Here is a 24,912-nt window from a genome sequence, read left to right as displayed (position 1 = left end):
GTGGGGGCGTAGTGGTATATTCTATATATGGTAGCTAGGTGGATAAATAATGGTCCGTGGGCGCTTGAGACTTGTGGCGCGGAAAAACCGTGACACTGAGGATGTTGCGGCAAACCGCCAGTCAGCATGGATTACGTAATTTACGAGCGGTGGACAGCACGTGACACCAGAATAGTACTTGTCTATATATCTGCTCCGAGTCCGCTGCAGGTCCAACCTGTATATTTGCTGCCTGTTTGTGAACAGCATAGTCGACGAGAAGTGGTGATAATGCATTTTCATGCCCAGTACGTTTTAAAAAGTGCCGCAGTGTAATGTAAATAGGCTCGTAAAATATCCCACACGTGAACCTCATTCATTAACATAATGACAACAAACCTCCGCGACCTTCCCAGCGAATACTAACTAGCCTTAGATTCGTCAGGAAGACGGAACTCCGCCTGATAGTATCCGCAGGGACTAAGTACAGTGGCCATGCCTCGATGACACTCCACCTGGAAAGGCTCAAACGGATACTCTTCCCCATCTACAGAGAAGCATCCCTTCGGCGAATATGGCTCCACGCGGTATGCCGATGCTCTGAAGTAATGTTGCTGAGAGACCGTGAGTGGTCAGCGTCGGACAAACTCCTACTTCAGAAGACCTGATGCGTACTGTGTCCAGCCAGTATTGCATGCCTTGCTCAGACTCGTCCATTGCGTCGATCATGGCTTTCCGCGTTGTCTACCGTTGCGACAAAGTCAGCTTGCAGCGCGCAGGCGATCCCGGTTTTACACTTACAATTTCTTGTGCGACAATGTCCACTAGCCCGTCGTCGGGTATGGAGACGGGGAACTGCATCAAGTCACGCGATACGTATGGGCCCTTGCCCGCGTATACATACGACAGAGGCCTGACAAACGTCGACCAGCCCTCGCTATCCGGAGGAGAGAGGGGCGAGGAAGCCTTGGGATCTGTAGGGGACAGCGGCGGGGCTGATGAAGGCGCAGTGGTGGAGTCATCATCCGCTGCTGTATCTTCAGCGGATATGGGAACTTCCGCTGGAGAAGTGCAAGCTCTGGCCTTCGCGTGATACCCGTGGAGTTTCTGAACCATTTGTTTCTTATCACTGTCCGCAACTTTGATGGACAACTTCACCGGACAACGCTTCATCTTCAACACTGGAGGATGGGAAAGAACGAGAACGATATTAGTAGCATACACTGATGGAGATCAATGAACTAGTACCTTCTATGACGAAGCCGACCACGAAACGCCTGCGTTGATGAAAAAAGATCAGCATTCCAACAAGCACGCAGAGTATCTCCTCATCACTGACGTTGATCCGAGGAAACGTAACCATTCAGTCCCGATGTCAAGGTCAGCAAAGAGACCCACGGTCTGCGACATGAATGAATAGACTGTCTTGTCTTTCTGTGTTACCGAACACAGGTCAATGTGCATGGGTTTCCCTGACGGATATCAATTCCATGCAAAAACAGATGCAAGAGATCGGTAGCAACCTTTGATAGCATTGAGGGCACCCGCACAAACATCATATCCATCCTGCACATCCAGTCAGCACCACGGACAACTGTCGCATGAGCTCGCAAACCTGCGGTCCAAGGAGGTTGAGCGGCAAACCGTTTCCGGACCCGCAGGCGACGGGCGCAATTGGGACACGGAATGCGCCTTCTGGATCGCGATGTTGGGCGAAGCCGTTGATCACCTCATGCACGAGGCCATCTCCGGACACGACCACGACCGCGTCGCATTGTTCCAGGTCGAGCTCTTTTATGAGCTCCTGTGCATGTCCCGGATAGTCAGTGACTACAGGAGACAGAACATTAGCATGCGACATTGGACTGGAGTAGTTGACGTCGTACAGGTCGGGTCCACCGCACAGCGTGCAGCTTGGAAGATAGGCTCGATTCTCTTTTTATAGTACACTATTCCATTACCCTGTAATGCGCTCTGTCTGAATACACCCAGAGCATGAAGTGCAGCGAGAACACGTACGGGCCCGCTCTTGGGATTGACGAACACCTTTAGTTTCCTCTGACGCTTCACACCTGCAGAGACAAGTGAGCGGAATTGATTGATTACACCGTCCGCACACCTACCAGCATAAGCGGCATCCATCAGGGACTCCGTGAACGCAGAAGCTAGATCTGCCTCTGCCTCTTGCACCGTGCCGGTCAAGCGCACGACAGCGAGCGGCGACGTGCTTTTCCTCCTCGCCAAGAACGATACTTCCAGCGAGTCGCCTTTGACTTCGGCCCACAGGACATGTCCGAGCGTAGTTCGGATGCGCGGCCACTTCTCTGTAGCAATGTCAGACGTGGACTGCGGTCGGCACGTGCGTTTTGGTCACCCACTCTCTCCGGGACGCGCGACGACCAGCATGCCATCTTCCACGGTGAATGTCGTAGTCCTGTTTTCGATGCCAACGATGGTCAGTTTGAGGTTCGCCGGAGAAGCCGTCATAGTTATCTGGAGCGCGCTGAGATCGCGAGGATTAAGACGCTGGATAAGAAGTACAGAAGAGTTTGCCACCGCACGGCCTGGATCAACAGGAGTACATGGCCAAGCTCTCGGAGTATGCTCTCGAGTTCTATGTTGTGGTCATGGCCAGCATCGCCGATACCGCCCACTTTCGATGTCGTTGCCGGACCACTCCCGGACCCGTCGGAGCTGCATTTTCGTTATCAGATAAGTGTTATCCGTCCTCTGAGACTTAACCCGCAATTTACCCGGACTGGTGAAATAGTCCACAAAATGATGAGCGGACCGTCGACGTCGATGGCGTACGACTTAGCACACCCCAGCCGAGGTGCCGATCCATCATGTCAGGAGGGTACCAGCTAGCGTATATATAAAAAGTGGGCTGGGGCATGACATGACTCGTACTGTATCTATTCTCCTTGCTTTCCGACGACTGTCCTCTCCCCCTGTGAGAGTAAGGTTCGCGAGCAACATGGCTGTGGTCCACGAACTTGCGAAGGCCGGCTTCGGAACGGGAACTAACGAGCTGTATGATCGGTACGTCTCAAATCGATTGGTGTTCTGCGACATTCATTCATGGCGACAACGTAGTGCGAGGCCGTCATACCAGCCTGGTGCGCTGTCCCATATCCGCAATGCAGTTCAGGCACCTCCGCCTCTGAACATCGTCGAGTAAGGCTTTAATGGATGGCAGTGGCTCCAATTTCTGGTTAAGATGTTCTCGCTAGGATCGGTTCAGGAACAGGTATCTTCACCCGGGCACTGCTCGCGCACCCAGACTGGTCTTCGAGCATCAAGCAATACAGAGCCATCGAGCCAAGCGGGGGTATGCGTGAAGTCTTTGCCAAGTCCGTGCAGGATGAGCGTGTTTCGGTGTCGGAAGGCACCTTCGACACAACCGGCGTCGAAAATGGCTGGGCCGACCTCGTCGTAATCGCGCAGGTGCCGCAGCTGTCGCTGTTGCTCGGAGTGAATTTGCTCATGCTTTTCGGATGCTACAGGCCTTCCATTGGTGCCCAGACTACGACAAGGCTTCCGCAGAGTTTGCACGCATACTGAAGCCTGACGGGATTGTTGCCTTCATTTGGAACCTGGAAGATAGGTAGGTATTGCTGGTGGCACACCGAAGGCTGACCCGAGCTCACCTATGTCACGACTGGGTAGAGATGGCGCTGCGTGGGTTGCTCAGTTACGCAACCGGATCGAGAAGCACGAGCAAGGCACGCCGCAGTTCCGTCTCGGCCTCTGGCGTGCCACATTCTCGACCCCTTCCTACAACAAGTTCTTCTCGCCACCAGAAGAGAAGAGGTGGACGTACGCGCTTCATGGCACGCGCGACATTGTCACCAACCGTGCCTTGAGCAAGAGCTACATCGCAGTGCTACCTCCTGATGAGAAGGCGCAAATTGTGCAAGACGTTGGGAAGATACTAGAGAAGGGAGATGATCTGAAGTGGATCGACAAGGAGAAAGGCATCTTTGAGTATCCTTATGGAACTCTCGTCGTGATCTGCAAGAGGAAGTAGGTCTGCTGCCGTCCGGTAGCGAGTAACGTTACGTACCTCTTAAAGGCAGACATCTGGATCTGACGGCCATGTCGATGCAAACTTCGCAAAACCCAGTGCATTTACGATAATATATATTAGCAATGGAGCGATACAATTGCTTCTGCATGCGATCGTCCCAGGAGCATTCCGAAGTGTTTGATTGAGCGCACGGACCCAGAACATTGTTCAGCGCCTCATTCAACAAACTTACTACTTTCGGGAAGCCCCTGAGGCAGTGGCCGCGCTATTTGCGACTTGACAAGGGTGACATATGGTTGACAGCACCCAAGCCGCATTCGATGAACTTTGTTCCTGGAGTATATGCTCTACATAAGAGCCGACTCAACACGATGCGCACTGCACGTACTTCCAGCGATATCCTCCCTAATAGTGTACTTGCTCGATTTCTTTCAGTAACGGAATTGCACTCAAGTCAGAGGCTCCTGTAGGTGCATCGGACGAGTGATCTAGATTCGACCGATCGACCGAGTCATGGTCTTGGGATCCCCCTAGAGTCTCGGTGTAAAACCCCTCAGCCTGATCAAACTGGTGCTCCAGGTATGAGGCCACACTGAATCACAGAGCGTTCTATTCTGACCGAATTCAAGGATGGACGCTACCGCAACGATTCCCTCGTATATGTGTTCCACTGGAAACGGTCCACGCCAACTGCTCCTGCAGCCATTGGAGAAGATGACGCTGGGACAGTTCGACGGCATGCCCGTCAAGCAGGCCCAAAGCCATATCGACGCGCAGTTGCGATACTTCAACGAGTCCGTGCGCATCCTCATCCGCGAGGGCTACCGATTGAAAGAGCTGCGAAACGCCCTCGCCCCAATCAACAGCCTCCCGGAGGAAGTGCTCATCGAGATCTTCTACATCGTCGCAAAGACGAGCATCGCTGACATCGTACGCATCAGCCGCGTCTGTCGACATTGGCGCGCTATCGCTCTGGCATCCCCGAAGCTCTGGACGAACATCACGTTGACGAAGCTACCCCGCGCAGCGACGTTCCTGCGTCGTTCCAAGAATGTCGCCCTCACGTATCATATCGAGAGGATTGAGCGCACGAACTCGCATCGGATTGATGAACGCCAGTTGAGACGTGCAGTCGCACCTGCGCGCATGAGGTGTCTCAAGGCCTCTCTCTTCGATGCGGGTGATATGGATCAACTCATCAGCACTCTCGATTCCCCCGCTCCATACCTACAGGAACTTTCCCTTCGCCTTTTGAAAGCAGACAACTATACCATAGAACTCGGGCTCGAAACCATCCAAACGTTGTTCGGCGACTCGACGCCCTCTCTACGGTCTCTGACATTGAAGCAGATTAGCATCTCCTGGACGTCCGGCCTGTATTCCAACCTCGCACATCTTTCGGTGACAGATCTGTCTCAGGAGTGGCTGCCATCCGTGGATCGCTTCCTAGAAGTCCTCGTGCAGTGTCCCTCCCTTCAGACGTTGGACATACAATGTTTGCGCGACGAGCTTCCTATAATATATGAAGGTCAGCCTGCATCCCGCGCCCAGCGGGTGCAGTTGCCCCTTCTCGAGAACTTGACATTCTCGTACGTGCCGAAGGGTTGGTTGGCGTCCGTGCTGGATGGCGTGTCACTCACGAGTCGCACCGTGATGAAACTGCTGGCTCTCCACGACACAGAGGACCGCATGCGTCCTTACACCATGCTCCCTGAGAACCGCAGTCATCTCCCACTATTTTCGAACACACGCCGATTCGAGATTTTCAGCTCCGAGGAGCGACTCGTCATACAATTGCATCAGGACGCTAGTACGCCATTCATAGAACCCTCTTGTACCATCGAGCTCCACGACATCATCCCGGAAGTCGCATTCGCGAATGCCTTCAGCTGCTTCAGCCTGAACGACGTGGAAGCTCTCGTTCTTTGTGAACCGTCGCCATCCTCAGCGATTGCTACGAAGCAACAGTGGACGTCAATGTTGCGCGAAATACCAAATTTGTCGTCAATACGCATCATAGATTTTGACTCGAACGTTCTGTCAGCCCTGCTGAAGGCGCTGCGAATGCCAGGAGAAGGCGGCCTTCGTATCTGCCCGCAGCTGAAGCACCTCGATATCGTAGGTGTCAGTGAGACCACGGATGAGCTGAAGAACGAACTGGTGGAGTGTGTTCGCTTTCTCTCTTCGGCAGGATGTCCGTTGGAGACCGTGGAACTGATGGACCTAAAGGGATGGTCTGATGAGGATGTGAACAACCTGCGCGACATTGGCGTGGATGTTGCTTTCAATGACTAATTCGTTACCATGTTGTATAGGTCGACAGACTCATCCTTACCTTATTGTAGTCATAAGGTAGCAACCGTTACAGTACCGCATCCTCTCGCTAACAATGGACATTTGCTTGCTGCTTAATTTCCGTATCCCTCTGTGTCTCAAGACGTGTTATACCATGACCTCATATGATGTACACAGGTCACTTCTCACGTCGCGTACGTTATCGATTCCTGCGCGAGGTAGCTGCTAGTCTGAGACTCAAATGACTTTCTGCAGTCGATTGCGAATAAATGAGAAATTGGTCGACTGATATACATAGCGAGTCAGAACATTACCTTTGAGTACTCTCGGCTTATGCTTATGCAACGGAATACAGCCCTCCTTAGATCAGTAGTTAAAATTGACATTGAGCAGTCAAGAGGCTGGAAGCAGGTTCCAGCGAACCTGTCTTTGCGTCACGTCGATGTATGAACGCACCCGAAAATATGATATCAATCGATCCGAGAACATAGCTTGATATTTGCTGATTCACTTTCAAGCCTCCCATCCCCATTCCTCGGGCAACGGCCCATTCGAAGCTCTTCAAATCATGCATGGTCGGTCTCGCTCCGCGGGTGCGAGAAGGGGGTGATGTGCCCCACGCACTTGACGTTTTGGAGCGCGAGCACCGTAAGGCCAATGATGCCAAAGCCACTGGCAGCTATGACAAAGTTCAATCAAGGACCGTGTATCCTTCGCTGCAACTTATCCGACCAGTTTTCAATTTCGATGGATACCGGCCTTAGGAAATTCCCCAGATTAGCATGTTGACGATGGGATTGATGTTGACGTCATCTATAAGTTCGACGCATTGTGCAGAATCTTCCCGGGGCCGAACTCTCATCCCCAGCATCATCGGAAGCAAGCGTTCGAATGGAAAAGAGACGGGCCAGTTCGTTACACAGGCTTCCGACAGAATTGCTAGAGCCAGACGTAGGGAAGCAGATACTAGTAAGACGATGAACCTTCGGGGCGATCGTAGTGCGCAGTGATATGATAATTTTTACGAGATCCATCGCAATGAAGCTGAGACCTTGCGAGGATACCAGCAATAAAGCCTTTTCGGGTGCATCCTCTGTTCGCAGACCCGGATAATCAAGCTCGAGGGAGCGCAAAGACTAAAGTGGTCGCATTTCCCGTACCATCTTTTGCCAATCCAAACCTTTCAAAAAGTTTGCTGCAGAGAGTCAGTCAGTGCAACACATTGTGTAGAGCATGAGAAATGAAGATAGTCTACCGCGAGTGAAAGAGACAATTCTTTCGAACCTCCGCAGCCTCAGGATAAAGTTATTGTCTGACGTCCGGAGCAACTCTTGCAGCAATGAAGTACTTTGTGCCGATTGGAGTCGATCGCACAGGGAGGATGTTAATCCTTCATCCTCGCATTCGAGCATGTTCCTATGATAATACCGGAAGGAAAATTGAGCCCTAGCTGCGACCAGGTCCTTTTTCCGACGGTCGATGACCAACTTAGCGTGCGTGCTTTGAAACAAAACAAGCGTGACAGATCGTGAGAGAGTCACAGAGCACGTGAGACGTTACCGGACGCGCCTCATAGATCTCAACTGTTGACAATTATAGAACGAGTACGTTTGAGCTGCCCATTCCTCTTCAACAGCAGGCAGTGTCTGAAAATATGTATCGTGGTATTCAGCATCAGATCCCAGGTATCTTTCCATTATAGTGCATAGGATATCAGACTATGATACGAGTAGAGTGAGCGTGTGTCTACCGACTGTTCGCAAATACAGAGTCCAACACAAACACAGTCCCATCGCTGCTAAAGATGCCAGTGAAGATGATATAGAGTCCATTGCAGATACTGAAGTCTATAAAACTCATGAATGCTAGTCGTGATCATGGGCGTGCTGCGAGGAGAAGAGCGACTGTCAGAGATGTTTCCGAGGCACAATCAGGAAACACTGACCAAGCTGTTCTTTGCGGTAGAACCAGAAGTAACCAACAACAATGATGAGTTGGCAGAACAACGCGATCCAGAAGACATATGCGTTGAGTGGATTGCCTGACAAAGAATTTCAGTGAAGCCGTTACGAGAAGGTTGAGAGGAATGGGTCAATTCACCTTTCAAGCCATCCGAGAAACTCCACAAGCTCATGTCGGGGAAAACTCCATCTGGACCAAGGTTGTCTGGTGCTGTTGCACGCGCTATTATCACAACAACCGCTCCTAGGATCTGCGCCATGGCCAGCGTGGCACAGACATGTAACCGAGACAGTGTCTTTTCGCGAATCGTTCAGCTTTCGCAGTCAGATCCGAGCAGCATCGAAGACATACTTGAAGAAGGATCATGCCCAAACCTACACCTTGAACAGCATCGAGAACTCCCAGCCACAGCCAGAGAACTGTGGCAACGTATGGCCCAGCTCCGCCGGCCCAAGGAATGTAAAGTGCCACGGAGGACGTGCCCCACAACATCTACACACATCGGTCAGGACTAGCTCTAATTCTTTGTGCATACTTATGCAGACCTGACACCATCGCGGCGCTCCGAGGCCCACGGCGAAGATGGGCAGAATCCACGTATGTGTTTTGCTGAGCTGTGTTAATGCTCCCATGACAATTGCCCAAACGACAACGAAAAACGCAAGGAGGAGCAGGAACGTCTGCCATTGAGGGACGTCGGCATTCCATAGGAAGCTCCAGTTACGGCCATATGGCTGTGCCAACCGACATATCAGTATTTCCTGCTCGTCCTCGTGAGTGCAATGCATGATCACTCACACCACTGAGCCAATAGTCACGCAGGACTTCCGAGACTAAGAACCAGAGCACAATCTTCCGGCGGAAAAGCGATTTGAGGAAGTGAGGTACCTTCGGTGGTGTTTGACGGTAGTAATCTAGCAACGCCAGGGGACACATCAGACGACATCCGGCACTGGACGACAAGCTGACGTACCTGGCAAGCCGTACAGCATCAAGTATGCGAACAGGAGACTGACGGCAGCGAGCGGCCAGACAATGAGAACAATCCACCAAGGCAACGTGTTTCCTGACGAGACACCGTCGAGCCTGTAGCCCCAGTACCACAAGGCTGCCACCCAAAGCTGTTGAGATCCTTGTACCACGCAAGCTCGGAACGTCCACACTTCTGTTGCCGCTCCCTAATGTCATCGCAGCACATCAGTAGACTATTTGACAAGACATCGAAGAGGTGCGCACCGCCTCTTCCCCGAAGTTGAGACCGAAGAATGCAAATCCAGCTGCAGAAGCGATCGAGTATGCCCAAGTAGCGGCGCTTGCGAGATCGTAATGATAAGCGTTTAGAGTAGAAGCGACGGATGGCAGGCCAATCAAGAAAAACGCAATTGAGAAGAACACCCAGGGTATCGAAAGCACGTAGACGGATGGTTTCAGACGGAAAAGCGGGTACCAGACTAAAGATGCGGCCAGGAAGACGCCTCCAACCACATAGAGCTGTAGATTGGATTGTGTACTTGTCCCGGAGAGCAGGGTGATCTGGAAACTTGTTGCGCTCAACATCTACATTGAGGCCCATGAGCATAGAATCTAGTAAGCAGAATGTATCCATGGACGAACCTGTCCCAGGCAGATCACGATGGCGTACAATGGCCAGCCGAAGAGTTCTCTTGACATAGCGATTTGTAATCCCGTCATGATAGGCATGTCGCCTTCATTCAGAAGAGGTCCACTGTAGTCTACCATGTTTGTCGCAAATGCATCGGGGGCGAAGGAATGAGTGCTTGGAGCTAATGTTTTGCGATGTGCGATCAGCTGATGAATTATCCGAGTGGCAGCCATTATACTCACATGAAGGACGAGAGTGATCAAATGTAGATGGAGCAGGCGTCCCCCATATCGAATCCCTTCGTGAAGACCTGATACTTGCTGCACTGGAGAGCTTTTCTCTCTTGACTTTGTCGAAGAATGCTTCTTCACTCTTCGTGAGGAACTTCTCGATCGAGAGCTCGTGTTTTGAATTGTGAGCGTTCAAGTTCTGCAACTTCTGCACGAACTCTTGTGCCACTCCTCCGTCAGCATCAGTGAACTATTCAAAGACATGCTGTCAGTTTACATCAACAGGTATACAACTTGCACAACACTTACTGAGGCAATGGCTTTGTTGAGTGGAGAGTTCTGCTTTTCATCAACGATGGACGCTATTGACTCCACGGATGAGACTCTCGAATGCGGGCCAAATGGTCTGGTCGGCGCAGCATCCAAGAATGGATCTGGGACGTGCCTTTGATCGCGAGCAATGGTACGATTCGCTCTCTCGAGGAAATTTCCGAAGTCTGGCCGGGATTCGACGCTCCCATCCTGCTGCGAGAAGTAATCATCGTTATCGGACACGTCTGTTCTGGAGGAATTCCTCCGCTCATCGCCGAGGAGTCGGGGAGGTGCAGGAGGATGTCCCTCCCCTGGCGTCAATGTCTCCTGGCTCCATTGTCCCGGGGATCCAGGAAGCCCGGGGCTGTCACTCGCGCTTCGGGTATCCCACTCTGGCTGAGATGGGTACGCCTGCTGCTCAGGGTTCCAGTCATCGGTCTCGCTGATGGCGTAAGCACCGGCAACCTCTGCGTCGGATGGTCGCCAAGCGTTTGGACCTGCCACATTGCGGCTCATCGTGATACTACGGCGGTGGAAGTCCTCCATCCTTTGTCGCCACTCCACTACCGGGAAGCGTTGTACAGCCGATCGCGCGCGAAGCATAGCTCTCTCTTCCTCCGTGGATTTCAAAGCCATCTTGATTGTCTTCGTTAACTGAGACATCATATGCTCCGTTGATGTCGACTCGACGGGGAACCACTACAAGGCATTGAATCAGCACGACACTCGTGGAAAGGTAATCAACTAAACGTACCCAACCAGGCATCAAGCCAAGACCACCAAGTCGACTGCCCACACCGAGAGCTCCCTTCCGTCCGAACTCAACGGCAACGAGACCGAACGGCTCATCACGGGATGGAATCAAGGCGAAATCAGCGCCACTGAAGAGGTAAGGAGGGAGAGCAGTGAACTCAGGTTTCGAGTAGACACGTTCAGGGTATAATTCCATCAGGCGGGCCAACTTCTCGGCTGCGAACCGGCCGTACAAATCGATGACGGGGCCAACAGCGATAAGCTGAATGGAAGGACGCTTCTCAAGTCTGATGGAGGTGGATCAGTGAACGCTGAGCACCGACTGTGTAGTGAATGCTCACAGTGATGGCATAACATCCGCAATGAGATCAACACCTTTCTGCTTGGACCAACGACCGACGAAGACGAACAAGTCAGCTTTAGGATCCTGCTTGATTCCAGCCCATTCTTGCGCTTGACGTTTGTGCTCAGGACGCTCCGCTTCCGCAACCTGATCGATCTTGATGTCCCGGACAGAGATCGGGTTCTCATCCAATGCCGCGATATCGGTGGGATCGGGGTTGGGGAGAGAGTCGACGTGCTTGAGTGTCCACAGTGCAGGATACCGAGCCCAACTGCGCTTGCCGTACTTGTCGGATACACCAGCAACACCGATGCTCTTTTGATGGACACTGATAAAAGAAGCACCTGCATGCAGCAAGTTGAACGTGTTGCCGAATTGCACATATTTCGTACAGTGCTCCTTGCTGATGTTGAACGCAGAGCAAACCTCCTTCATTTCTTCTTTCGTGCGAAGAGGCCAAAGACCCTGAAACTCGGCATTGTGGAGTGACAGACAGACAGGAATGACCTTCGGCAGAAGATAGATCGGCGCGAGTGCTCCGTGGTAGTCATTGATGTGGTAGATATCGATATCAGAGTGCCTGCGAATAGTGGCAGCGATCGCTTGGTTCCACGTTGAGTAGAAGATGGCGGAACTGAGATCGTCCATACGAGCGGGGTAGGGATCGGATTTCGTTTGAGCACGGAACACTGGACTGTCGAGAAGGACATAAGTGATGTTGTCCAAGACATGCGTCTCAACCTCGATTAAGTACGGCTCGCCGAAGATGATGACCTCGATGGGTTCAGCCGGCTCGCCAGGCGGATATTCCAGATCCTTGACCTTAGGAACAACCCACACGAGGTCGACGTCAGTCATGGCCTTACCCATAAGACTGGACATGACACCGAGACCACCGATCTTGACCTTGAGCTTCCAGTCGATGATCTCGTACTCAAGAGTTGCAATGAGCACCTTGCGACGCTTGTTCTTGTCCTCCGGCCAGCCGATAATCTCGTGCTGCTTGTGCCCAAACACCTTCTCCGTCAGAGGCGTGTGCGGCTCCGTCAGGTTAGACTTTGACTTGTTACCAAGATAGCCAATGATGGGGAAATAGTTGTTGTGGTCCTTGTTTGGCTTCACACCCCACTTGTTATACTTGATGCCATAGAACGACCACATGAAGACCGCGACAGCGACAGTACCCGTGATGATCGGGATTGTCAGAAGTAAGGCGAACACGGTCGCACCCACCGCCGATTCTCCCACAGGTTCCAGCCACCATTTAAGGGTCGCATCGTCGACAACCAGGTTCCAGGCCACATACGGGTGTGGAGGAGCAGACATGTTCAGATAGTTAGGCGATAGCGTGTTTGGTGGCAGCCGGTCCAAGACACCATCTCCGTCGACATCTCCATAGAAGTAATTGTCGAAACCGAAAACGTTCAACTGCACGTATGAAGGCCAGATGTAAGCAATCTCCATCTCCCAGTATCCGCTGTCGGCGTTCTGAGCCATCTCGTAATTGAGGCCCTTGTCGTAGCCCCACGTGTTGTACTCGCCGCGGACAAGGAATTGCGGTACTCGACGGGGTGTATTGCAGTCATGGTCGGAGTGCACGACTACACTCGACGTCTGTGCCAGATAGCTCCAATCTGATGGGATCAAATTCAGCAATATACACGACAGTGCTGACCATCGACTTACATTGTACCATGATGTGCTGGCCCTCCCACCAGTTCTCCGAGCTATCAAATAGATCCGCGTCGATAGTCGTTGTATCCTCCCACGACTGCCACTTGGTCCAGTTCTGGGCGAAGTTCCAAGAGTACCGGAACATGTCCGCACCTAGCGCCTTGTGCGTGAAGGTATACTTCCCATTGTCGTATTGCAGACCGCCGGAGTCGTAAGTAGCATCTGCGTTGACGAGAATGTTGTTGGATGCACCCTTGCGCAGCAGCAGGTGGTCCGTGGCCTGTAGAGCTGTTATAAGTACCCACAAGTTTGGGAGGAATCAAAACATCGACAACTTACGTTTGTAGAAGCTGTGCCATCATTCGTAGAAGGGTCATCGATGGTGATCTCAAGAATGCCATCGGGCACATCCTGAAGCGTTGCTGACCATTTCCACTGTGAGAGTGCAACACCCTGCACCTCAACCGGCTGTGTGCCAGTCATTGCGCCGCATGAGATAGAGGACGTGACGATCGACGGTGTCGTTCCGTTCCCAGAAGTAGACATATTAAGCGAGATGGACTTTGTTACGCTATCGCAATCCATCTCCAGCGTGAACTCGAGCGAAATGTCGATCGACGAATTGGCCGAAATTGAGTTTGCAATTATACGCGCATCGTGGCCCGGCGTAAAACCTGACAGCGCAGGGAGCGGCGAGACCCAGTCCTCTTCCAGAACGTATGCCTTGTACCCGAACGGCGGCATGGTAATGTTAGGCAGACACCCGAAATACGGGGATTTGCTGTCATTGTAATAGGAAAAAGATGAATCTTCGAGGTCGACCGTATCATACGGGTAGAACAGGTTCTTCACCGTCTTGCCACCCTCGTACGGAGACGCAAGGTACAGGTCGCTGGAACAATCGTAGCTCCATGTTCTCGTGCTGTTCTCATTAGAGTAGAGAAGCCACACTTCTCCCGCGTGGTCCCCAGTGAGATTCTGGTAGTCTGGCAAGCCCGCACGCGAGACTGACCAGAGACCCATCTCAGTGGCGGTGCCGTTCGAGCCAGGACGCTCGATGTAATAAGTCCACTTCCCGCGCGCGACGAGATACCAACCGTCCTGAAGGGCAGCATATTGAGTGCGCAAGTACAGGAACTGCGAGAAGAGACGGCGCGTGGCAGTCGTAGGGTCAAAGTGGTCCAGTGCGTTCCAGTCATCGTGGCAGCCAAGGAGAGACCGTCCAAGAGGCATATAGTAGTATTGCGAAGAACCGAGCGTGTAGCACCCATGTCGTTTCCACGCAGTGTTGCTGAACATGGCTTGACGACTGCCCCATTCACTAACGTCAACAATGTTCTGCACGAGCAGCTGCTCCTTCTACTCACCCGTAGAGATAGTTGTTGGCAGTGTTATCGTACAAATAGAAGTTCTGTTCTTCCCCGTAAAATAACTGGATATCCATGAGCATCGTCGATCATGGAATAATGCTAATGGACTTACCAATGGTACACCCGGCATAAGTAAGTTAGCGATGAATGAGCCCAAGACTTGGCGCTCCGTGCCATTCTCCAGACTCGGCCAGCGGAAGATATCGAAGTTGCTGACACCAAACAGATGCCTCGGGTCGAACTCGCCCGTGTTCGGGTTCAGCATGTCGTCGTTGACAAACATCTGATCCCATGCGTCGACGAATTCCATCGAGAGATCGTAAGCATCCTCCAAGTCACCGTCCATGCCGAGGAAGCGCGTGAGATCACGATAGATAGAGTACATGAATGCCGCGCCGTCGATGCCCTCCTCGCCTTGCTCACGGACGAAGTACTGGTTGTCATCTTCCGTCAGGTTGGCAGCGATATCGATGTTTGCGGGACGCTCGGTAGGAGTTCGTCCACGGCCGCTATTGACCGGTCAGGGAGATCTCACATCAATGTCGCCAAGTCACTCACTAGTAGAGCGCCCCGAAATAGTCGCCACCGGTCACCTCGCCGTAGATCATGAAGTTGTCCTTGCCCAGCTTCCTCGCACACTCGCGCGTCGTTGATGTCCAAGATGCCAGTCCAGATACAGTCATCTGGGTCGACTTATCGATACGAATGGCATCGAAATCCAACGCGGTGAGTGCCATACACGAGAAAGTCGTCAGCTTAGCCATGACGTCCGGATTCCATTCTCTAAGACGGTCCTGCACTGAAGCGAACTTGGAGAGCTGACGCTGCCAGTTGGGGTGAACACCGAAGGCCTCCATGTCTCCGTACTGGTCGAATTCCGATGCATAACAACCTCCGTCCCAGTCGATGTCGTCGATTGTTCCCTCCTCTCCCCAGAACACGGGCATGACACAGGAGTCATTGTACTTGTTATCGAACTGCGATAATGTTATCAATATGCAGCGCATATAGGTGGGTGTACCGCGCTCACCGAGAAGTCGACATAACGTTCGAAACCCCATGGCGAGTAGTCCGGATCTAACCAAACAGCCTCGTATTCCTCAATGTTAAACGGCGCAGACACGTTCTCGTAGCTGCGCATCACAATGTCAGCGCTCGGGCGCAGCATCCCATACAGGGTAAACTACTTACCCTTTGAAACCGACGACATTCGACATGGTTCCAACCGTGAAGTCTAACATTATATACATGCCACGGTCATGAATGTCCTGAATCGCGTCTTGCCAGTCGGCGATGGTACCATAATGTGGATCGATGACGGAAAAATCGAGAGGAGAATAGCCTGAGTGATAGTGCGCGGGTGATAGCGCATGAGAAACCACTTAGGATATCACAATGCGCAGCACTCACTGTCCGCTTCCCAGATCATGTTTAGCCACGGCGTCCCGGATATGTAAATCGCCTTCACGCCCATACCCTGCAGGTAGTCCAGCCGGGCGCGCATGCCTGCAAGATCGCCGCCGGCACGCAACTGCGTTTCCCTCCAATCCCACTCGTACATGGTACCGAAGTAGTCATTGTTTGCTGGGTCTCCGTCTGCGAACTTGTCCAGTAGGATGGTGTAGAACGGAAGCGCGCGCCAGTTGGAGGGCGAGGCAGTGTACTTGTCGCGGGTTGGATACGAGTAATGGATAACGGCAGTGGCGGTTTTGTTGGTGTTGACGTTGTAGTCGATGAGATCCTCCCTGTATGGCGAGGCTGCGCCAAGGACGGCGAAGAGGAGGAGCGTCGCGAGTGCAGTGTGCACCCACATGACGCGCGAACCTGAACTGAGAGCGGGATCAATCTACACGGCTATGAGAGGAGAGGGGAGGGGAAGGGCTGGAATATAGTCCAGTACGTGAACGAAGGGAGGATGAAAAGGAACGAAGAGGAACTGAGTCCGGGTAGAAGGTATTACGGGCGGGAGACAGGAGGAGAAGAAGGGAAGGATGTTGGACACGAAGCGTGCAAGCGCTGGAAAACTCAGAAATTGGCTTGCTCGTTTTATTAGGGCGTTATTGCGCCGGCTTCGAGCCGCCGGGCCCGGCACGCTCCCTCTCGGCCTTCTCCTCGCCTCCGCAAACATCCCCCAATCGTCGCCCATGCTCGCGTGCACGTCTCGCGGCCTGCTCGCGATAGCAGCGTCGACGGCGACGAGCTTGCTCGTTGGGATTGGGATTCGCGGTCGCAGGGCCGGCCCAGGAGTGCACATACGGCAACTCCGGTGGCGGCGGAGTGAGTCGGAGGTTGAAATTGTGCTGGACCTGGCGTCCCTGATCGAGTCGGCTAGCAACTGTCCTTGCAATTGACTGCGCCGAGCATTCATGGACGATCAATCATTTCAGCGCCCCGTCCAGCGCGGTGGCGGAGGGTGCGCACTCGACAGCAAACCGTGCGCCGCGCAGACCGCTGCTCGACTCGCACGCGCGGGCATAGGCCGTCACGGTCTCAGCACAGCGTACGCCGTGTCCCGGGGATGAGGATGATCCGTAAACTTGAGGATTCTGAATTTCCGTGATGGCGGCCTCGAGTATCTCAATACAAGCGCGCTCCGGCATCCTCGTCGAGGCACCCTGGAAAGGACAGACGAGCTGACAACCTGTGCATACGTGCAAGCAGCTGGAATGCTCAACATTGTGCGCTCAACGTCGGCATCGCCCCCTTCTGCTCTCATGCGCTTCGAAGATCCTGCGAGTGCTGCCGTGTAGCACACAAAGCTAACCTAGTCGGGTCCGCGAGAAGGCTGCACACGCTATCCGAAGCTCGAGCGAGGTGCGCGTTAAAGCTTCAGACGCGCCCGTAGCTGCTATCCGCCGTGCGCCATAGGGTGCAAGTCTCATACCGAGCGGTACGGCCAGAAAAGCCCGCGGAGACTGTCCCGATTGATGAGACGGCGAGCTTTAGCAGGCCTTAGCATGGATACCACTACCACGGCTGCCGAGATAGCGTTGCTCCCGCTGTAAAAGGAATGCACTCGCCTGTCCTTCGACAATCCTGCGAGTTTGTACATAGTACCAACAAACCTATCAGAACGGCTTTAGTAAGGAAGAGATGAGCACAGCGACGCGATGAGACGTCCTGCCGTCTTTGGAAGATATCCGGCCGCCGTGCCCATCAGTTCGTTGCACGACATGTTGGCATGAGCCGAAGTCGTACACACCGCCTCCACAGTCGACCGGAGCGCTGCTAAAGAAGTGAGCGCCACGAGTCATAAATTCGGGCGCGGACGTATCCGTATTAGTATGCAGCGATTCTACTCAAGCTGTGGATCGAACAAGCTTTGAAGCACCCGCAGAGTTCCTCTCTTGCGTCAACCTCATCGACGAGTGTGAAGAGCAAGGTTAGGACGGAATCACAGCGTGCAAATCAAACAATCAGACACAGGCCGCCAATGGGGGGAAAGAGCAACTCTCACGCGAACCCCGGCGTCGCGCTCTGCTACACTCGACGTCTTGTTTCCTTGTCTTCTACGCATTGACCTCGCGCAGCTCACATTCCCGACTCAAAACCGTACCTCTTCTCGCGTTTGATATCTTGCAATGAACTGCTAGTCTGCAACTCTGAACAACGCTGTAGCTGCTGCGCCACGCCGGTTCTCACCACTGCGCGATAGCTTTGCGCGGGCATCCAAGCCGACGCTTCTCTTTTCCCGCCTAAATCTTCTGTATATCGCGGATAAGACTTGCGCCAGTGCCTTCGACGCTCAACATGACGGCCGTTGTCGCCAATAATGGCAGCCTGCAGCCCATCGACGACCAGCCCGCCTCACAGGCCTCATCCCCGACCTCCCCGACCCTTTCCTCCTACAGCCAGTCGCGCGCACCCACTACAAATGGCTCTGTCTCTGGCAATGCCAATGGATTCCAGGTTGGTGCCCCGGCCCTCGAGCCGCCCTTGGGTATGACCTTCGCAGAGTTCCTTCGTGTGTGGTCCGACGCGCACGTTGCGCGCTGGCTGGCCGACATCAAGTGTGCACACCATGCGAGTACATTCAGGGAACACGACATCCGTGGGGACGTCCTGCTGGAGCTTGACCAGCTCACGCTGAAGGAGATGGGCATCGCGAGCGTCGGGGACAGACTTCGCATCCTGAATGCAGTCAAGACCCTTCGACAGCGCTGCTCATCCGCCAATGTGGCCCTCACGTCAATCATGAACTACCCCAGGGCGTCAGACCATGCGCGTACGTCGAGCATGAACGGTGACATCAATAGCGCCCGTGCGCACTCGCGTCGTCTCGAGAGCGGTCGCCCTGCACCTCTTCATCTGGCGCCTGCAGGAGGTTCTCCGGACCTACCTCGCATCATTCGCGATGGACAGGACGCATCCCGGCACCATAACGGTGTCCGGCCACTGCCCCAGCCTGGAAGCTCGTCCTCACATTCTACGCCGACGACCGCACATAGCGTCCGGCCGAACCTCCCGCCTCTGCCTCCCCCTCCCCGTGGCCAACCTCCACTTCCACCCAACCCACGTACACCTCATACGCTCCTGCCGAGCGGGCTCTCTGGCAGGCGTACACCTGTGCAAGCAGAAGCATCACCTTACTCTCCTCTCCCATTCCCTACCATCCAGTCAGGACGAAGCACACCTCCAAATGCAAATCCTGCGCACAACAGAAGCGGATCCTATCCTGCGCAGCCAAATCCTCATATCAAACTGCCACCACGTCCTTCAACTGGTACTTCTTCTCATCCCTATGCGCAGAGTTCACAGCAGAACCTTCTCTCACCCATCGAGGAATCATCCAAGTCTCAACGCAATGTGATGCCTCTGACCCCGTCTTTGCAACCCGCAGGTGCCTCGGTTCGGAATAGTCCCGCTTCAAACACCCGGCCTACCACACCTTCGTCACATACACCCTCACTCGACGACCTTAAGCGGAAGCTGGTCAAGTTCACGCTTCCGGGCGAAGGCAAGTCGGTCACAATCAATGTCACTGATTGTGCTGGTGGAGTCGAGGTGTTAGTGAGAGCATTGAAGAAGTTCAACAAACTCACGTCACGAGGCGACTCAGAAGGTGCAGAGCGTGTCGAGACGGAAGATGGTGGCCTAAGTGTCGACGGTTGGGGTGTCTACCTGCATGGGCAAGACGGCGCCCCGGGTGAGTTGTTTTACGTAGCCTATGATGCGCATATAGTGACCCCCAACATGATAGGATCCCCTCTTACTGAAGCCCAACTCCTCTCCATCTGCCATGCTCCGCCAGACGATCCTTCACGCGAGAATGGGCTCACACTTCGTAAGATTGACAGGACAAGGCGTTCCCCAGAGCGTACTCCAAGCCCGGGCAGCTTCATAAACCAAGAACGCGACCCAGAGGAGGACACGCTCTCGTCAGAGGGCGCTCTTGCCTCCGCGCAAACAAAGGCTACGAAACGTGCCAGTTCGATCAGCGTCCTCAGCGGACTGGGTGTGCCTATTCCCGAGAAGCTCGCTAAGCTCGAGGCGTCCGTATCCCCGCCCAATCTCAGTGCGGCTCAGGCGGCGAGCCAGAAGCGACCCTCAAAGCTGCGGAACTTCTTCGGCCAACGACCGCCAAGCGAGCTCATCACGACGCATCTGGCGGAATACTTCCCGAACGCGGAGAAAAAGGTGCTCGAGCGGACGCGTCGGCAGAGCATGATGCGCGCAGGTGGGGCCCCTGGGAAGCGCGACAGCTCCGTGTCGTGGAATTTTCCGGCGCGTTCAAGATTTAGTGTCAGTACTATGGGCTCGAATCGGGGATCGTCCAGATTGTCCGTGGCGTCGACTTCCACAATATTTCCCGAGAGACCGGCATCACCGCCACCGCCGTTGCCCTCCGCTCCTGGTGTCCTGCAGACAAGCACAAGCAGTCCGCCGCGCCTATCAGTGTTCACTGAGGATGGACAGTCTGTGGACCTGTCGGGACCAGAAAACGCGGACGGCACAGATGATACTGAGAAGGAAAAGGAACCTGATGAATCATATAAGCGGCTATCGAGTCCGCATATACTTCCTCCTGTTGCTTTCCCATCGGAGTCGCTGTCAGAGTCGCTGAACCTGGACACGGATAAGCTCAGCTCGAAGCGCAATTCTAGGACCTTGTCTACGTCTTCAAGACGGATGAGTTACATGACAGAATTGCGGAGTAGGCGCGACCGATCGGATACTGCCAGCTTGATGACGGTTGATGAGATCACTGCGAATGTCGAGAGTAGGCGAGAGAGCGGTTTGAGGTCCGATTCGAGCGAGTCGGATGAGTGGACGAAAGTAGATGCAGAGACTGACGCTGACAAGCAAAGTATCCTGGAGGAAGAGTATACTGAGGACGAGGATGAGGAGGACGAAGACGAAGACGAAGACTACGAGGAAGACGACGAAGAGGAGGACGAGGAGACCGTTGTTGATCACGAAGAGCCTGGAAAAACCATCACGTCCGCAGGACGTACGTTGTCAGCATTGGTGGTGTCTGTGTGCGGACTAATTTCCTGCATGTAGGTGAGAGGACCATCAAGTGGATCAAGGGTGCCCTAATTGGTGCAGGGTCGTTTGGCAAAGTCTACCTTGGAATGGATACCTCGACCGGTTTGTTGATGGCAGTTAAGCAAGTCGAGTTGCCCACTGGCTCTGCGCCGAATGAAGAACGCAAGAAGAGCATGCTCAGTGCTCTAGAGCACGAGATTGAGCTGCTGAGGGAGCTGCAGCACGAGAACATTGTGCAGTATCTATGTATGTCTTGAAGTTTGTTGCGACATGTTGCGCTAATGGTCTGACTACTTCCTTTAGCTTCTTGCATCGACAACGATCACTTGAACATCTTCTTGGAGTACGTTCCCGGTGGGTCCGTCACCTCGCTGTTGAACAGCTACGGTGCTTTCGAGGAGCCTCTCGTGCGGAACTGGGTCCGACAGATCCTGCTGGGCCTCAACTATCTGCATGAGCGAGACATAATTCATCGTGATATAAAGGGTGCCAACATGCTGGTCGACAACAAAGGTGGTATCAAGATCTCCGACTTTGGCATTTCCAAGAAAGTCGAGGACAGTAAGTTGTGGCAACTTTGCTGATGCAGCAATCAATTGCTCACGTTGGCATGGTAGATCTGCTACATGGCCACCGGGCTCATCGGCCATCGCTACAGGGATCAGTCTTCTGGATGGCACCTGAGGTTGTCAGGCAGACGGTATATACTCAGAAGGCGGACATCTGGAGCGTTGGCTGTCTGGTTGTTGAGATGCTCACAGGCGAGCACCCTTGGGCACAACTCAACCAGATGCAGGCTATTTTCAAGGTGCAAGAGATGATGGTGTTCCTTTGACGCATCGGCTGACCATTCCTCGCACAGATTGGCTCATCAGCAAAACCAGCCATTCCAGCAGATATCTCTCCAGAGGCTGAAAACTTCCTTCAGCTCACATTTGACCTCGACCACGAAGCGAGGCCGTCAGCGGCCGAGCTGCTCAAACATCCTTGGATTGCAAACCAGCCCATGCCACTAGGTCGTTAGCTCACAGTCCGTACAATACTCATTCGCACTTTTGTTTATACGCTTTATTTTTGCACATATACCAGCGGGTTTCCATCGGGACAAATTTTCGACCGGAGATACTACATAATCCCCTTACATTCGTCGTTACATTGTACACCGGGTATCTTCACACCTCGTCCTCTTCCCTTTTTCTCTTTCCGGACCCGGCCTTCTTTCCGGGCCCCCAGTGCGGAGTTGGATTGGCCTGATAGCGGACCAGTTTCACCTTCGAGGAAGGTGTCACGGACTGCGGATGCCGTGAGAAATTTGCTTCCGCTCTGAAAATAGCTGTGAGCAGGAAGGCACCGATCGCTACGTCACTGCCGCGAACGCACTTTGGTTCCTTGCTGAGAAGATGATGTGTCGGTGATGTCTCTGAGACTCTTTCCATCCGCACCGGATGCGTCTTGACCCAGCAACGAAACACATCATGGACGTCCGCGCGAGTGGCAGTGGTCTTCAGTGAGCCAGCACAGGCGTGCGATCTGGAAACCTGGTGTCCCGCATGTAGCAGCGCTGAGCTGAAAATCATCACGGAATTAGACCCACAGCATTAGACAAATGCAGCACAAAAATAGCACTCACGCTACCTCATCCAGGGCTGGGCATATGCAGTGGAAGGTGCCAGCTATTTTTGCAGGTGTGAAGTAGAACGGCGTATCCAGTTCCTGTAGGGAATGAGAGCAAGTCTCGCTGAGGTTGCTCGGTACCCACCTCTTTTGCGATGGTCAGCATACCTTTCATGCGTGCCGAAGTGCCATACTTATCATTGCTGGCTTCGACGTGTTCCAATACTTTCGAGATAAAAGCAGGATCATGAACTGACCCCGACCACATCGGTCCAGCGATCTGGGAAAGGATGAGGAACGAGCGAGAACCTGTAGCAACGAGGTGCATACATGCAGCGTGGAATTGCACTCTGGGCATTTGCTAGGCACTATCGGTCCAGCATGTGGCTTGAAGTGATAATTGACATTTCCGCTCGGTTCATGTACGTTGTGGGTCATCCGGCCGAAGGGTTGCTCATAGAACGACTGGCAGCCGCTGCATATGTAGTAAATGGATGTCTTGCTGTCGGAGGCGGTTAGCTTTGAGCACCGCGTGCTGATGGAGCAAAAACTCGCCTGAAAGCCTTTTTGACCTCATTCGCCGATGTGTATATACGGACAAACAGACGGACGTAGAAGTCGATTGAGAGGGAAAGGAGTGGCTGGATGTATCGACCATACCTCGCGGCGGACGTCGATATTGTATGCAGCACGAGACGAAGGGCCTGTAATTCGTTATCAGACGCCTGTCATAAAAATGCTTAAAAGTCTTGTACCGCTTCGTGGCAATACTCTGCCTTTACAGGCACGCCTCCATAATTGGAGAAGCTGCGAAGCATCTTGATATACCAGAGGATTAAAAGGCGTAGAGGAGTGCGCACCATTTTTCAGGATAATTTAATGTCGCTAGCACCGAAAGGTCTGTGCATGTTACGCACAACAATCCTAGCTCACGAGAGAGTTATCACAACACTAGAACGTGAATGGATAGGCAGCTGACCTCCATCATTCACGCACTGGACAGCAGCGTCGATAAACGGTGCTGCTGTCCCATACGGATCCAGATCGACGACGTCGACACGTGCTCGTTCTGTCCGATGATTGTACATCAATGCACTTGGATGATGCTCAGTTCATTTGTGCCACCGCTTGTTCGGGAGGACCTACCAAGCGTCCCCTTCGTTCACTCTGACTTTTGGTGGCGTGGGCTTACGGCCCTGACCTTTTTGAGTCTCTGATGAGCCTGTCTCGATTGTTCCGGTGTCGTCCACGAGTCCGTTGATCTCGACGTTCCTTCGCATTGCTTCGACGGCGGCAGGAGAATAGTCATTCGCGATGACATACCTGCAAACGCAAATGTAAATCGAACGAACGACATGCGCGTGCGCATATATGCGTACCTGACCAAAGGAATTTCCTTCGCGTAACGAATTGAACGCAAGCCTGTCGCAGAGAGAGCCTCCAGGATCACGCTCTTGTATGGGTGCTACAGTGCGACACCAATTCATATCTACGAGTATAAACGATATGCATAGGATGTTTCGCACCTCTTTCTGCTTCTGTGAGCTTGTTCCAACGACCGACTCGGAAGATGCAGCCTCCTTCGCCTCAGATGATCCTTCGCCAGCCTGGCCAGAGGCCGTGTCAGCACCCACAGTCCCCTCTGTAGCAATAACGGAAGCCGTCGTCTCATTCCCAACTGCTCAAATACGTTAGACAAGTTCCATCACCCTTCTTGGACACTCACTCTTCGCCCGCTTGGGCTTCGGTCCGCGCCCGTTCTCCTTCTTCTTAGCTCGCCTTTCCTGAGACTGCCGCCACTTTGCCTGCTTCTCTTCGTTCAGCAGCTCACTCCAGGTACGGATACATGCCACGCTCAGGTCTCGGTTGAACTCCTGGACGGGATTCAGGAACGCTTGGTTGTCCGGCGGCAAGAGGATGTAGGAGGTGTTTTCTGTGTGCAGGGTGTATCCCTCGGGGGTCGTGATGGGTGGAGGCTCTGCGGTCTCTGAGGCCATTGCTTTGATAGAGTGATGTCGTAGACGATTCACTGTCCTCTGGCGCAGAGGCCGGATGAGACTTAGTATGGACAGCAACGTGAACAAGCTCAGCGCCCAGTAGTACGCTTCGACTAGACGAGACGGAGCGTTTTCGAAGTGAGACGCGCTCTGACCTGACGCGGTCGACTTGACCGCGCGCACTTAGCTGGTAGGCTACATCCAGATGCTATACAATGTCCTGCGCCTACATTGAGACTCGGCAGAAAGCACCTATTACAG

At 53.4% G+C, this 24,912-nt stretch overlaps 7 protein-coding genes across 7 annotated transcripts; 3 read left to right on the top strand and 4 right to left on the bottom strand.

Moving 5' to 3' along the window:
• Positions 1-193: 193 nt before the first annotated feature.
• On the bottom strand, positions 194-2,654 carry LAESUDRAFT_694967 (uncharacterized protein). The gene is made up of 11 exons (XM_040906222.1): positions 2,358-2,654; positions 2,103-2,303; positions 1,999-2,051; positions 1,866-1,941; positions 1,595-1,809; positions 1,503-1,545; positions 1,319-1,451; positions 1,228-1,256; positions 781-1,160; positions 655-723; positions 194-593 (listed from the first exon to the last, which is right to left on the bottom strand). Exons 1-11 carry the CDS (start codon positions 2,464-2,466, stop codon positions 402-404), a joined length of 1,500 nt encoding a protein of 499 aa, XP_040767199.1. The 5' UTR covers positions 2,467-2,654; the 3' UTR covers positions 194-401.
• A 302-nt stretch (positions 2,655-2,956) lies between these two features.
• Positions 2,957-4,009, top strand: LAESUDRAFT_735162 (S-adenosyl-L-methionine-dependent methyltransferase; the record flags this gene model as incomplete). The annotated part of the gene is made up of 5 exons (XM_040910567.1): positions 2,957-3,021; positions 3,076-3,156; positions 3,213-3,426; positions 3,486-3,586; positions 3,649-4,009. The coding sequence occupies 5 exons, from the start codon at positions 2,957-2,959 to the stop codon at positions 4,007-4,009; spliced, it is 822 nt and encodes a 273-aa protein (XP_040767198.1).
• A 319-nt stretch (positions 4,010-4,328) lies between these two features.
• On the top strand, positions 4,329-6,543 carry LAESUDRAFT_748109 (uncharacterized protein). The gene is made up of 2 exons (XM_040911502.1): positions 4,329-4,588; positions 4,639-6,543. The coding sequence occupies exon 2, from the start codon at positions 4,640-4,642 to the stop codon at positions 6,302-6,304; it is 1,665 nt and encodes a 554-aa protein (XP_040767197.1). The 5' UTR covers positions 4,329-4,588; position 4,639; the 3' UTR covers positions 6,305-6,543.
• A 1,668-nt stretch (positions 6,544-8,211) lies between these two features.
• On the bottom strand, positions 8,212-16,364 carry LAESUDRAFT_646259 (glycosyltransferase family 5 protein; the record flags this gene model as incomplete). The annotated part of the gene is made up of 20 exons (XM_040903969.1): positions 8,212-8,345; positions 8,405-8,561; positions 8,618-8,758; positions 8,812-9,000; positions 9,065-9,180; positions 9,240-9,444; positions 9,503-9,823; positions 9,881-10,050; positions 10,112-10,349; positions 10,409-11,110; positions 11,166-11,451; positions 11,506-13,141; positions 13,194-13,461; positions 13,521-14,490; positions 14,549-14,613; positions 14,664-15,060; positions 15,110-15,528; positions 15,582-15,684; positions 15,743-15,893; positions 15,962-16,364. 20 exons carry the CDS (start codon positions 16,362-16,364, stop codon positions 8,212-8,214), a joined length of 7,071 nt encoding a protein of 2,356 aa, XP_040767196.1.
• A 244-nt stretch (positions 16,365-16,608) lies between these two features.
• LAESUDRAFT_712003 (uncharacterized protein) lies at positions 16,609-17,603 on the bottom strand (the record flags this gene model as incomplete). The annotated part of the gene is made up of 4 exons (XM_040906879.1): positions 16,609-16,902; positions 17,056-17,166; positions 17,190-17,315; positions 17,436-17,603. 4 exons carry the CDS (start codon positions 17,601-17,603, stop codon positions 16,609-16,611), a joined length of 699 nt encoding a protein of 232 aa, XP_040767195.1.
• A 199-nt stretch (positions 17,604-17,802) lies between these two features.
• Positions 17,803-22,522, top strand: LAESUDRAFT_722422 (Pkinase-domain-containing protein). The gene is made up of 7 exons (XM_040908206.1): positions 17,803-19,697; positions 19,752-21,002; positions 21,056-21,286; positions 21,344-21,601; positions 21,658-21,848; positions 21,903-22,363; positions 22,421-22,522. The coding sequence occupies exons 1-6, from the start codon at positions 18,302-18,304 to the stop codon at positions 22,062-22,064; spliced, it is 3,489 nt and encodes a 1,162-aa protein (XP_040767194.1). The 5' UTR covers positions 17,803-18,301; the 3' UTR covers positions 22,065-22,363; positions 22,421-22,522.
• LAESUDRAFT_646666 (N2,N2-dimethylguanosine tRNA methyltransferase) lies at positions 22,213-24,651 on the bottom strand (the record flags this gene model as incomplete). The annotated part of the gene is made up of 13 exons (XM_040903999.1): positions 22,213-22,363; positions 22,421-22,606; positions 22,671-22,753; positions 22,800-22,934; positions 22,985-23,152; positions 23,206-23,358; positions 23,410-23,461; positions 23,515-23,578; positions 23,634-23,749; positions 23,801-23,977; positions 24,034-24,119; positions 24,181-24,261; positions 24,364-24,651. 13 exons carry the CDS (start codon positions 24,649-24,651, stop codon positions 22,213-22,215), a joined length of 1,740 nt encoding a protein of 579 aa, XP_040767193.1.
• Between the last annotated feature and the right edge of the window lie 261 nt (positions 24,652-24,912).

This window comes from Laetiporus sulphureus, assembly GCF_001632365.1.
Source record: "Laetiporus sulphureus 93-53 unplaced genomic scaffold LAESUscaffold_7, whole genome shotgun sequence".
NCBI lineage: Eukaryota > Fungi > Basidiomycota > Agaricomycetes > Polyporales > Laetiporaceae > Laetiporus > Laetiporus sulphureus.
This window is presented reverse-complemented; position numbering and strand designations above follow the sequence as displayed.